Source organism: Gopherus evgoodei, chromosome 4 (assembly GCF_007399415.2).
Source record: "Gopherus evgoodei ecotype Sinaloan lineage chromosome 4, rGopEvg1_v1.p, whole genome shotgun sequence".
In the NCBI taxonomy this organism is placed as follows: domain Eukaryota; kingdom Metazoa; phylum Chordata; order Testudines; family Testudinidae; genus Gopherus; species Gopherus evgoodei.
In genome coordinates, this window is record NC_044325.1 from 51430807 (window position 1) to 51445447 (window position 14641).

Genomic DNA, 14641 nt, shown 5'->3' on the forward strand with positions numbered 1-14641 from the left:
GTGGGGGTCAGGGCTCTGGGCTGGGGCTGCAGGCTCTGGGCTGGGGCTGAGGAGGAGAGGTTTGGGGTGCGCAGGAAGGGGCAACGGGTTTGGGGAGGGCTCGGGGTGGGACAGTACTGGGTCATGAGCTGCAGTTTGAAAACCACTGGATTAGACAGTTCTCACAAGACTGCATATTTCTATTGCTAAGAAAAATGAGATAAATCTCAACATTTTAACTGTTAGGCCCATCTATCTGAAATGGTTCATGATCAGGCAGATTTCTCATAAGAACTTAACTTTTATGTGTTTTGCTTTTTAAAAAAAAATGGAAATTAAAAATTAATTATATTAACTATTAATTCTGAAGAGAAACATCTTTAAAAGTGAAGACAACAGATATATTCCTGGAGTATGCTACATCCTACGTCTGTTTAAATGACTACCTTACCTAGTCCATGGCTTCCAATGGTTTTGTTCTGTATTACTATGCAGGAGACAAAAATTTGAGTCCTAGCAATCACTGGCTACACACACATATAGACATCATAAACATTGGTTTACTGAACCTATGAAGTATTGGGAACAGAATTGACAAACTTTTTTAAGAATATAGTCTTCTATCTCTCAGGTAAGAATATAGTCTTCTACCTCTCCATTATCAGCGAGTAGTATTAGGATTTGTATCCTCTTTTCAAGGAAGATAATTACAATCTACTAGACACCTCAGCAGGTAATGAAATTCTATCTAGGAGCAGAATTAAAATAAATACGTAACAGGAGAGTGTTTACACTCATAGATTCCAAGGTGAGAAGGGACTAATATGATCATCTAGTATGACCTTCTGTATAACACAAGCCACAGAACTGCCCCAGAATAATTCCTTTTGAACTAGTGCATCTCTTTAAAAAATCCAATCTTGATTTAAAGATTTCCAGTAATGTAGAATTCATCATGACCCTTGGTAAATTGTTCTAGTAGTTAACTACCTTCACTGTTAAAAAAGTACACCTTATTACTAGTCTGAATTTATCTAGCTTCAACTTTCCGCCACTGGATCTTGTTATACTTTTCTCTGCTACACTGAAAACCTCATGATCAAATATTTGTTCCCCATGTAGGAACTCCTAGACTGTGATGAAGTCACCCTTTAACCTTCTTTTTGTTAACCTAAGTAGATAGAACTCCTTGTGTCTATCACTGTAAGACATGTTTCACTATTCTTGTGGTTCTTCTCTGAATGCTGTGCAATTTAACAACAACCTTCTTGAACTGTGGACACCAAAACTGGACACAATATTCTAGCAACAGTTGCATCAGTGCCAAATACAGAGATAAAATAACCTCTTTTGACTTGAGATTCCCCTGTTTATACATCTGAAGATTGCATTAGCCCTTTTGGCCACAGCATCACACTGCGAGCTCATGTTCTACTGATTATCTCCCATAACCCTTGAATTTTTTCAGATTTCTGAAGTAGTCACATAGTCAGTAGGGGAGAAAGTACTTCATATGTTATTGCTCAAAAATAATCCCTCTTGTTGACTGTGGAGCAACACTGCACCAATGTAAGTCCTATCTAGTCCTCTCTGTTGAATATATGATGGAACTCACAGGAACTTAAAGAAGGCCAGTTAAAAAGCAGGCATCTCAGACACTTCCCAATGTGGGAAAATAAATATAAACATACACCCGTCACTTCTAATTACTTTAGTATACTTCTAAAAGCAGTTTCAATCAGGAGGAGAAAAAGTATTATTACTTTATATGTCTAATAGCCTGAAGTAGAATAGATGAATTGTGTGTTACATTTATCAGTAGTAACATCGCACAATGAAACTTCTTAAACTGAAAAATATGTGGTGATTCCGTTTTTCTTTAAATGTACTTCTCTGTGGATAAAAAACAAAAAATATACTCAAATGTATGCTTGATATACTAGTTGTATGGTTATTCTAAAAATCACAAACTACCAATTACCACTAAGGACCCTGGTTAATGTTAGAGACTTCAACACATTTGTAAGTGTGCTTTAAATATTCCTTTCCTGTTTTTAGTTTTTATTTCCATGGTAAAAAGGTCAGGGAGAGAATGCACTGCACTGTAAGAAGTTAGGTTTGAAATCCCTCAAGTCCTCCACAGTATTCAGAATTGAATATACCAAAGCTGTGTTTCAGGTTATAAACTATTACAAAACTTCCATACAATACAATATATAATCTCATAAGCAAAATCGAATTCCTGAATGTGAGTGCTGAAGATACGTTTCTAGAACAGCAGTTTCCCTTTTTCCTTCTCTCTCTCTGTTTGCTTCTATAAAAGATGCCATAGTACTGGGAAAACACTTTTAAAAAGTCCTAGGGGAAAAGTTTCCTAGAGTCTTAGAAATCTGTAAAGAAACAGAAATAGGAAGAATTTCAAAGACCAACTCCTTTCCTGCAGTCTCTCAAACAAGGTAAAAAAGAAAAATACCCCCTAGACATATTCCTTAGATTCTCTATTATGCTTCTCAGGTTCCCCATGGCTTCTGAAGTAAATGTAAACTGAAACCTAGAGTTATATTTCCCATTATGTTTTATTTTTAATTAATCTTTCAGCCCAAAGCGTTAGATGATCAGAACTATTTAGAGATGTGCATTTCACCACAATATTTGCCTGTTATCCATCACAAGGTCACATCCTATGCAGTGGTGACAATATAAGAAACAGCCTCCAGCTAGTGTCTTTGCAGCGGTGTTTTTTGTTTGTTTGTTTTTAATGGTGGGGGGGGACCACCTGTAATGAAGAATTTCTCTAGGTTTTCCATTTCCCACAGGGTGGGAAAGAACTGTTACTTTGCCATAAAAATAATTAAGGATACTTGGTCATTTTAAGTTAGGCCTCCGATTCTCCCAATGAAGTATTTTAACTCTATCCCTCTAGATTGAGATTCTCTGTAGTAAAATTAAGCAGAATTTTCAAACAATTTTTCTTACATTTTAAGTTTGGTTAAGCATTTAGCCTTTGACCATGGATGTATCAATCTGTTCAGAGATAATGCAGTGAAATGAATATAGGAATATTATCCAGTACACAGTCATATTACAGAAGGTGAAAACTTTTAACTCTTAGTTAGTTTGCGTATTTTAATGGCCTGAATCACAAAATCAAGTTTTGCTCCACTGCCCACTACCATAGAAAAGGCCATATGACATTGGAGCTCTTCTAACCAAGTCAGTGACTCAGGATATTAGATCAGTTTGAGTCTAGGTATATAGGTTTGTTCATTTGCTCCTGTTACACTGTTATTCTTGATGACTCCTTCACCATCTCTAATATCCTTCCCAGAGTTCACCGCTATGGCCAGGTAATAGGAGCTGGACATTTAACTTAATTCACAGGTGATACCAAACACCATTTCACAGAGTGGTCCTTAGAAAATGGCAAACACCACCACAACTTGTTCCCCTAGCATGAGAATCAGAGAAACTAATTTATAAAACATCTCTGGAAGAAGGAACCTTGAATGTTTTTATAAATTAGAGTCTCCCATATGCCTACGTGCTGAAGTTACTGGACTTATCTGCAAATTGCAAATGGAAGAATCAATGTGGCTCCAAAAATAAATCCATTTTTGTTGTTGATAACACCACTCAATCTATGGCATGATTTGGATGAGTTTGTGTTGTTTAAACTACTCTTGCAAGTATCACATTGGGCAACTGGTAAATAGCATAGCCATCCTGGATAACTAGTGCACACCTAGGATGACCAGACAGCAAATGTGAAAAATCGGGACAAGGTAGGAGGTAATAGGAGCCTATATAAGAAAGAGATCCCAAAATCAGGACTGTCCCTATAAAATCGGGACATCTGGTCCTCCTGTGCACACCAAATGACTACAGATGTCAATATTTTGTTTTTGAAGTACATGTTGTATTCAATGCATGCACTATTATGGCAGGCTTAAACCAGAGCAAAAAGATTTGTGGCAAAGCATATGACCTTCTTCCCACTACAATGGCCATCCTCTAATTAGGCAATGCATCTGATAGTCATTAACAGGAATGAGATAATGAATCACTTTCTCTCTTCTTTGTTAATTTGCTGTAACCAAGCGGCTAATGGATGTCAGAGCTGAGTGATTGCACTGATTATAGTGATTTATAGTTGCAACAAAACAATTTAAAACCGTTCTGATTATTCATGTTAAAGATGCTTTATGTTTTGTTTACTAAATGTTTTATGTCCCTTTCCTGCCCCTTTGCAGTCCCTTATACACTGTGAAAGAGGTCTTCTTGGAAAACTTGAAAGTTTTAAGCTTTTTTTTTATTGTTTCAGAGTAAGTCATTTCATTTTGTTTATAAAAAAAGACAAAGTTTACCCAGTAGAAATGAAAAAGCCTTAGGGTGGAAAGAAAACTTCAGTGGTGCCTAGTTCAAAAGAAGATGGAAATAAGAGGAAATAAGGCAAACTTCAAGCCACTTACCTTGGGGCTCCCAGTCCCTTCCTCATCCTCTGCAGACACATCAGTAGCCAGTATCTCTGTTTTGATGATATCCAGAGCCCTAAGAATCCAGCTGTGTTGTCGTTTGATTTGCCTCTGTAGTTCCTTCCACTGACTTGCAATCATCTGCAGCATGTCCTTCAGTCCTTCTCCAAAATGAGGAGGAAAAAAAATGGAAGTTGTAAACTCAGCTACATCTTTAAATAATATTCTTTATATAATGGGTTATCAGGAAATTTAAAAGAAAAAACACAGCAAATATTTCAGTATACGCAGACAATGAGGCCAGGAACTATTGTATGGTCATAGCATCTCCTTTAGCCCACAATGAGCCATACTGTTACATTTTAATTATACCTCAGCTCAGAATTTAAAGGAAAATAAAATGTCAAAGAACCAGTGATTTATATGTAGTGGGGAAAGCCCAGGAAACTCCCCCCTCTAGCTCTCTTCCCTGGCTCTAAATATTCAATAACTTCCTAACCAGGATGTAATATTTCATCCCTCGCACTTCTTTGGTTTGAATTATTATTTTCTAAACATACTGCAACATACACATTTTATCTTAGTGTACAGCTTTGAGACCTTTGCTGTGGCTTCTCCACCCCCATCTCCACCCCCTGAGAATTATACCAGTAACTCACTGATTTACTATAGGTTTTGCATTAAAGAAATTCTGTCTATGGCTCTCAGAAAGTAGGTGTAGATTGTGGAACGACAGCTGTAATGTAAACAAAAGGACAACTGCAAATTGGATGAAAGTGGGCCAAAATCAAGACATCAATCCCCAGTAGTGAAGTATGCTGATTAAAACCTTACTATTAAGCTAGTCATGCTAACGTCTAAACTATTATATAATTATGCACCCAGATTTAAGCCCTTTGCAGAAAAAGACAAGAATAATCAAGGGAAATAACTATTTTTAAAGTATTTTGCTAATAAATTAAAGTTGAGGTCAGAATTAGTTTATGTAAGTAACAAACAAAAAATAAATAGAAAAAGAACCCTCCCACACTTTTACCAATGCAATTACCTGTGCAGAATATTTTATATTTATATTATATTATCTTAATGTTATTTCCATAGCACCTATATGAAAGAACATGTCAGTGTGAAGTTTTCAGTGATGTGATTTCAATTGAAACTCAGCTGAGCAGCAAGACCAAAATAAAATGAACAGACTAGTTGAGGTAGTATTTCATTTTATAAGTATCACAGCATTGTAAGCAGTATATGAAACATTTATAAATCTTGAAGGTCAATCTGATAATGTAAATATTAATAATACATAAGGAAGTGAATATACGCAGTAATTTACAGCAATGCTTCTTCATTCTTTAATAGTCTGGAGACATAAAGACTTGCAATATTTCAGAAAGATTTACCTGATTTGTGAGATACAATAAGCTCAAGAAGTTGACATCCTTCTTCTACCACAGCTTCTTTTAAAGCACAGTGGCTATCTACATTCAACTTAAAACTCTGCAAAGAAAAAAATATGAGCATCAAATGTTGGGGAGGCAGCTAAACATAAAACCTGTACAAAATTACTTGCTACTTTTTATCAAGACCCACAGCCCCATTCACAAAAGAGCCAAACAAACTTGCAATATTAAAAGCTATTGATATTTTAGATCTGGGATCAAAATATTTCCATGAGATTAGCAAAGTGCATCTGTGTTAAAAATAGCTGACAAATGTAGAAATTCATTAGGTTTTATGAAAAGTCACATCCTGTAGGCTGTATCTGGAGTAACAGTGTTCTATAAAAAACACAGAGTTTATGCCATCACATATGAGCGCTCTCTCGTATTTCCTTTGAAATGTTGCTAATACTACTATTTATAAAACCATAAAAATGTACAACACTGAATATATTAGCCTTATCCCCACCCATACAAATCCATTAATATTGTGGTTCTGACTTAACTCCCATCCCCCTTTTCAAACAATAAATCATGCTGCATCAGGTACCTTCTTCTTTAATTGATAAAACAAATGTTTTTAATCTTTTGGGCATTAGAATCGTTAACTAGCATTATTATTTTACAATGAGTCTCTAATTATCACATTTGCTTTGAAGAAATTAATTACATTTTATTTTGCAAATTATACTCTAAGCTGTTAGTTAACATAAAGATGATCTGGAAGCAGGAGTTACCCTTTCATCAACAGGCATGATATGTCACTTTGATATCTCCATTAGGTAAGTTTGAACTATAATTTATAATTTCTTATCCAAACTGTTGAGAAAAAAAAAACAAAGGAAGAGGGAAATACTTGGAATATTTAATCATAATTCAGATGAGGCCCTCAGTCCCACAGGCAGTTCTTACTGTCATCTGTGGGAGTTGTGTGAAGAGTGAGAACAATAAGTACATGGCCCTCTGGATGAAAGGGTCATTCTCCATCTGGGACAGAGTTCGTTTGTAGATATTAGACTGAACTGTGCATGTGCCCAACTGTACTTCAGTTTCTCCACCAACTGCCCACAATTGCTCCAAATCCTGCTAATTAACTATCAGGCACCACAAAATATCTAAGCTTCCTTTCTGAGGGAAACAAAGCAAACATTTTGCAAGTAGAATAGAGCAGTTCCGTCCTGTCACCAATCCCTATTAAACCCAACGATAGCAATTTGAATTGTATGGTGTGACAGGGAACAGTGCAGTTTGGCCTTAGAATAAAGCATTGGCAGACATTAGATACCTACAGTTCATATAATTGCAGGGGTCCTCAAGGCAGTGAGGAGGGACAGTGACTCAGTTACTTTTTCCTGGTGACAAACACAGTTCTATGCAAAATGAAAAATGCAGGGGAGCCAGAACACACTCCACCTGTCTGGAGAATGCAACTTTGCTCTACAAAATGGCGTTTTCTATGTGGTATGATCTTGCACACAGTGCATGTGAGGTCATGCTGCATGGAGGATGCCATTTTGTAGAGCAAAATGGTGTCCTCTGCAAAAGCCGGGGCCCCAGAATTGAGCTTTGCAGGGGGCCTCCATGGGACAAATGCTGCCACTGGCAGAAAGCAGGGGAAAGGAGTTGGGGGGAACACAGCAAGCTGTAATAAGAGAACACCGTTTTTATTTGATTTGTTGATGTTTGGTAAAGTTTGTGGATCAAGTGTGGTTACATAGAATACTGCTCTCTCTAGGAAAACATCCTATATTGATGCATAGAATGCTCCTGCATACAAACGGGACTTAAGCATTCAAATAGAGGACAAGGCTCCAGCTTCCAGAGATAGCGTATGTTTTAATTATATGGGAAGTTGCAAGAATCTGTGTTGTTCAGTTATGTCTGATTATTAGGGAACATGCAAACAAACAAAAATGGAGGTCTGATACTATGCTTAATTTCTTAAAAGACCATTTTTAAAGTTTATTAAAAAATAAATAATGGATTTACTTGTAAACTTGCAGAAAATTCATTCTATACTTAAAGAGTATGTGCTGCAATTTTAGGAAAGATACACAATGTTGTTCATACACAACAGAGGTTAAATCCCTGATTGAAGTATTAAACTCAGCTTATCCTTAACTCAGCTACAATTGGTGCCTCCATAATATTACTGTTGTTGTTTTGTTCGACTGAGAAGAACTGTTGCCTGCATAGCAGCACAGTTTGAAGGAAAAGAGGGAAATTTAAAATTCTAAACATTAGAGGCAGCTTCCTGAAAAAACATCTTGCATTAAACCATTCTGCATTTAACAATGCTTTTATTCCCAGGAAAGCTCAATCTAGTAAAACTAAACAGGCATTGTGGGCCTGATAACAAAACCTGAAGGTATACTAAATAGGGAATGATACAAGTACATGAAATATTTGATAATAGATAGAAAACGCTTATTGTGAACAAATGTCACATGAATATTCTTTACTTATACAAATGTTCACCATTTAATTAAACTTAAGTACTATATAATAGGAGGGCAATACTGAATACATGATTATTTCAGTGTTAACACAAGTATAGCTTGCCTGGTAGTTATTTTTGGATCTATAAAGGGTCATTGGCAAATAGTTTGCAAAACTATGAAAATACTGCATAGTTACATAATAAATGAAGTAAGGCTTACACAACTTAAATAACTGGCCCTGCCAAAAGAATGACTGGAAACCAGAGTGGATAGATTTAAATAAAAATAATTTAAATCACTAATTTTAATTATGATTTAAATGAACAAACAAGAAAGTCTGATTTAAATAAAAAATAAGATTAAAATTGATTATGTATAGTTTACATTTATTCTGATTTTTCATTTTTTACTTTTTTATTATGTTAGAAAATGGTTAATGACACATTTCTTATTTACCAGATGATTACAATTTTTACTCATGATTTGTGTCATATTCTGTTTGGATGCACAAAACCAGAATTTTAATTTTTTATTAGTTAAATAAAACTACCTTAAATATGCTGGATAAATAAGAAAAAAAGTTTATCAAAACATGTTTTGCACTTAAAACTAACTGATTTATTAAAAAAGAAAATACTATCGGTACTTAGTGAATTGAAGATCGTGGAATTATCAGATTTTATACTCTCTCACCCAGTTTTTCTTCATAACTTGGAAAAGAAAAACAAGGTTTCTTGCTTTTTCAATTCCTGATCAGTCCCTCACATTTGAATGAACTAGTCATTGGACTGAACTAGTTGGATAAACTGAAATGAAGAAAACATTCTCTCTGCACCTGTTAAAGAGGCTGCTGCTGTCAAAAACTGGTTTAGCACTTCAACAAACCCTGGTTCCAAATGCTTAACCAGTGACTTTCATCCGTTCATTGCTTCTACTTTCTTTAAAACACTGACAGTAAACATATACTGCTTGAATATTAATTTTATTTAATTTAGGTGATTTTAATAGATTAAAATAAGTTTTAGTCCTTAATTTCAGTTTTAAATGTATTTCTTTTTTAAGATAAGCCTATTTAATTTTTAAAAAATCTGATATTTTTGATTTAAAAAAACAAAACAAAACTTGATTTTTATCCACCAAGACAGAAAACATTTTTTAAAATGTATTTATCAACTCTTCACAAAAGAGAGTTGCCATTTTAAACCCAAATGTTGCATTCTCTATTTAGCATCCATGTAAACAGCCATTGCAAACTATTAGGATTTGACTTCTCCATCGCTAATACAGCTGGCTATGCAAACTCATCCAGAAACTAAAGGCTTGCTGTTGAAATAAGCAAAGTATAGCTTTTCAGAAATTCTTTTGAATGATGTGTCCTTTAATCGCTAAAAATATTTTAATATTACTATTAAAATCCAAATAGGGAAAATTATTTTTTGCCTGGGAAATTGCTAGTTCCAGAGCACTACCTGGGGAAAGGTTCCATAAATCAGTCTGACACAGACTAACCTGTGTGAATAGACTGAACCCCAGCCCATTCTCAGCGCACACAAACTCTGTCTTTGTGTGTAAACTCTCACCTTTCCCAGGAGCTTTTCTGGGCTCTCAGAAACACCACCACAAATATATTTCAGACTGAATTTGGCCGTCTCTCCAGGACTTCCTCAGTCCAACAACCCGGTTTCCTTCCAGAGAACTACTCCCATTTCCCTTGTTTTCAATTATGGAGCAGCACCTGCCACAATGAGTCAGCAGAACATAAGCAGCTTTATGAAGGGTCCTAACCCTTGCTAGCAGGATGAGTTCACAGAAATACACTGCTGTATGCCACTAGTTTTCTGGAAGCCATATTTTATAGTTACACTGGATTTTTATAACACGTTGGTGAGTTTGAATAATTTTCTCTGTTGCCCTGAGGTTAATTTAATTTGTATTGTATAGGTTCTCACTCACAATTCATTTTGCATAGAACTGCTCAGCTTTACTTTACTCTTACAGTCCAAATGTGAACAGTTCACAGGATATCCTATTATACAAAAGAAATATCTTCAGAATGTGGTATAAGTGCATAATGCTGGAATCTTCCTTCCAATAAGCAGTTTGCCAAACAGCTGTGAAGGTCAGTTACAGAGCTTGCACATCCATATGTGGTAGCTGTTTCTTCAAAATAAGTGACAATGAATGTCATGTACTGAATTTCATGACCAAGGCCATAAAGCAGGACTGAGTGTGCTCTGGTATTGAAAGTGTTACATTCTCAGGGATAACTACATTAAACTATAGTTAAGATTAAAAACAAGAGAGAAAGAAACATTTATGTGAATCTTGTGGTTTTCTCCAAAACGCTATGCAAACCATAGTCTAAACGTTTTAAGTTAAGGTTCCTTTTTAAAGTTAAAAATGAAAGATTTATCACATGGGTATGAACACTCAAGCTCACCCAGATACCCTTAACTATCACACATTATCATTGCCCTGAGAATTGACTGACTCTGGAACAATGGGACTAGGATGACTAGATATTCTGATTTTATAGGGACAGTCCCGATTTTGGGGTCTTTTTCTTATATAGGCTTCTATTACCCCCGACCCCGTCCCAATTTTTCACACTTGCTGTCTGGTCACCCTAAATGGGACTGATCTCACTGGTATATAAAAATTAATGATAAAATTCAATTCACTTTTCTGGGATGAGAATCCAGCCCAATGTATGGCTCAACCTCCTCCCCCTACCCACAGGCTCATGTCATCACTGATCAAAAAAATTAAAAAACCCAGTGTTTTAAATTTACACTGACATATCGTTTAAACCAAACTGTATCTATGTACACATTGCAGGCACACTTGGCTACTATTTTTTTCCTCCCAGACACACACAATTCACTGAGAAATACATGTTTGGACATAACATACATAACCCACACTGTTTTCAAAAGCTCTTTGCACCTCCAAATACAAAATTATTGTTTGATAGCAAAGCGTAGTGAGACAGAGGGATGTGTGTATGTACATACCGTAGTATACATTTACTACATTCTACATATCAACAGTACAAATATAATAGCTTTTACAAATTTAAGATGTCCACAGTCACAAACTAATCCCCAGGGAATCTCTATCAAGCAATTTCCCCATTTTCCTCCATATCCTCATTTTACAGAAGAGGACACTGAGATACAGAGAGGTTTTGACTTGCTAGGAAAGGGACTGTGGTCCTCTGTGCCATGTTTTATTCATCTGGAAATACTGAAATTTCACATTCCACAGGTGAAATCTGAAAATATATGGGTTTTAGTATGTTTATAGCTACATGCAGATATATAGGTACCATTATCTTCAATATACTGATTCAGAAGCATTACAATCTAGTGGATTTGGCAATTGCATAAGACAAGATGTAGGGAATTTTCAAAGATGCTGAGCTCCCACATCTCCAGTTGAAGTCAATGGGAGCTGCAGGTGTGGAAAATCTGGTTTAGATTCTTACATTGTCCTGTAAATTTAGGCAAGTGATCACATAAGATCACGTGATCTTATGTCTCTTTTTCCTCATGTGTTAAATTGAGACTATGATATTTATCTGTGTTTACATGGGTGGTGTGAGGCTCCAGTAAATATTTGGGAATTGTTATTCAGGCCAGTCAGTGGAAAAGACGAGACTAGAACATGAAGTCTCTAGGTTCACAGTCCTGTGCAATTTCCTAGACACTGGGGATCTTTTGATGGGGAAACTTTGAGCAAGGAGCTTTTAAGGAAATTTGATGCAGACTCCCCGGTCTCTTTTCTAGACACTTTGCAAGACATTTCTGCTTGGTGTGGACTATTAAAAAAAAAAGTATGCTGGCCTGGCACTAATGTGTTGTTCAATAGGCCTGTGTCAGGCCAGTGTTTTGGCATATGGTTTCTTTAGAACACTACATTGTTTAAAATTCACATTAAAATTGCTTTGATTAACATTTATTTATCTCTTCTGCCCTCCAGTGCATCACCCCTTACCAGAAAAGAGTAAAACAAATTTGGAGTTCCTAGGTCAAACTCTTCGGAAGTTATATTTTATATAACACAAAACTGGAAAATATCCAAGAAGTGAGAGAATCTCTTTTTTTTTTTAAACTTTCCCCCATGTCTGGTCCAATTTTGTCTTTATAATGGTGAAATGCTAGTCTACACAGTTAAATGCAGGTAATGTATGTATTGCTGATGTCACCTTCAGCTGTATCACAATCATATTTTTCACAAGTCATGTATATCTGTGGTTCTCAACCAGAGCTACACATAACCCTGGAGGTACACAAAGGTCTTCCAGGGGGTACATCAACTCATCTAGATATTTGCCTAGTTATACAATAGGCTGCATCAAAAGCACTAGCGAAATCAGTACAAACTAAAATTTCATACAATGATTTGTCTATACTGCTCTATATACTACACACTATTAATATTACAACTGATTTATTTTGTAATTACATAGTAAAAATGAGACATACGTCATTTTTCAGTAATAGCGCGCTGTGACCCTTTTTATTTTTATTTCTGATTTTGTAAGCAAGTCGTTTCCAAGTGAAGTAAAACTTGGGGAATACGCAAGACAAATCAGCCTCCGGCAATGGGTACAGTAGTCTGGAAAGGTTGAGAGCCACTGACATATATAAAAACAGCCGTGGACTTGCTGTTGTAGGGATTATCGATTACGGCTACCAATCTTTCCTGTTTATTTGTGTGCTGTAGTTACAGTAATTAACATCTGTAACAAATATGTTACATAGTTGAAGTTCCAAAACTAGCACCTCACTACATCAAGCTGACAATTTTCTTTGCTGTTCTTTGTATTTATACCTACCTGTGAGTGTGTGGCCTCTTCTACTTGAGGCCAATATGCTAGTATAAATTTAATTTTTGCTGAATTTCATGCATTTTCACAGCATTTGTGCCTTGAAAAATACATCAGTAAAATCTGAATTTTGCACAACTACAAAGTTGTAAATCAAACCCCAGAAGTTTTGGCCCATCTTTATTCATCATATTTTACATCTTCAGTTTAACATTATTACTGGTTAATAGGTGCACCTGAAAATCAAGCTGTATTGTAATATCTGGTGTGTTATGTTAAATGAATCTTTTCTAGGGCAGCAAGTCTTTTTTTCCCCTTCCTAATGAAGAATACCTCATCTTTTCCAATTTTCCTATCAAATGAATCCACATCATCTTGAAACAGTGCCACATCCAGCTGCATCTATACTCAGCTTCAATTGCATGAAATTACCCAACCTACTCTTAGGTCCTTTAGGTGCTCTTTTGCTATGTGAGGCATATGCATGGTGCATCTCTTGTGAAGTGCATGATTACAAACTATTCAGCACAAGCCTGTTTTAAGTAAACAGTAAATTAAATATTGTCAGTGCTTGTTCAAACTTGCTCTTATGAAGGAACTTCTAGAATGGGTTTCATAAAAGTCTAGATTTAAGAAAGAGCTGGGCATAGAGTAATAGTTTTTTAAAAAACCTTCTCTTGGCTCACCAGTTTGTATCTCTAGGCTTTTTTCCCTTTTAATCTACTATATCTTTGCTTGTTTTAGGATTGGTTCAGGATTTGGACATCCTGTTTAGGTGCCATTATTTGAAAACTGGGCTATATGGAATACTGAAATCTTGTGCATAGGCTACATATGAAGAAACGTTAGGGTAATGGTAATTTTGCCATAATTTTTCACATATGAAAGTTTCTCCTTCAACAGCTGCTCAACAATAATTTTTCCTTCACAGAATCCCGAAAAGAATCGCCGTCTTTCAAATCAGCTGCCATTATCTTGTGTACTCAATGAGACTTTTTGTACTCTCTGTGCTTTTAGCACAGGTGGCCTCTGTATCCACCAGTTCCTCAGTGTTTCTCTCTACCTCCTAACAGTATTGGGCTATCATTGTCCCCAATAACAGCTTAGTTTTATGGTTACTGAGAACGATAGGAGGCAGTGAATACTTTGCCAGAGGGCACACTTAACTGAGGGCAACCTCTGGCATAAGCCTGTTGAGAACAATGGAAAATGGCAGCCATTTTGAGATAAGACCGTTCTTTTAGAGTTACTTTGGAGAAGAGTTCATGCACTGGCCTCTGCTGAAAGATAAATAATGGGAAAAATAAATATAATCCTGAATATTTCTTTGTCCCGTAATGCCATAATAAAAAGGAATTAAAATGTAATGTGTCTTTAAAATTAATTTAAACTAATTTGGGACCCCAAGTACTAGAATGCTCTCATCATAATATGCAGTGTTGTTGTACCCACATCGGTCCCGGAATATTATGAGGCCAG

General features: G+C 35.9%; 1 protein-coding gene across 3 annotated transcripts in view; it reads right to left on the reverse strand.

Moving 5' to 3' along the window:
- Positions 1-14641, reverse strand: part of AKAP6 (A-kinase anchoring protein 6) — a 404712-nt gene that overhangs the window by 173881 nt on the left and 216190 nt on the right. For 2 of the 3 annotated variants that reach the window (XM_030559313.1, XM_030559311.1), the window contains exons 6-7: positions 5852-5948; positions 4449-4615 (exon numbers count right to left, since the gene is read on the reverse strand). In XM_030559313.1, the coding sequence (XP_030415173.1) occupies positions 4449-4615; positions 5852-5948 (264 nt within the window). The remainder of the gene's footprint in view (positions 1-4448; positions 4616-5851; positions 5949-14641) is intronic. The other variant, XM_030559312.1, reaches the window with a different exon arrangement.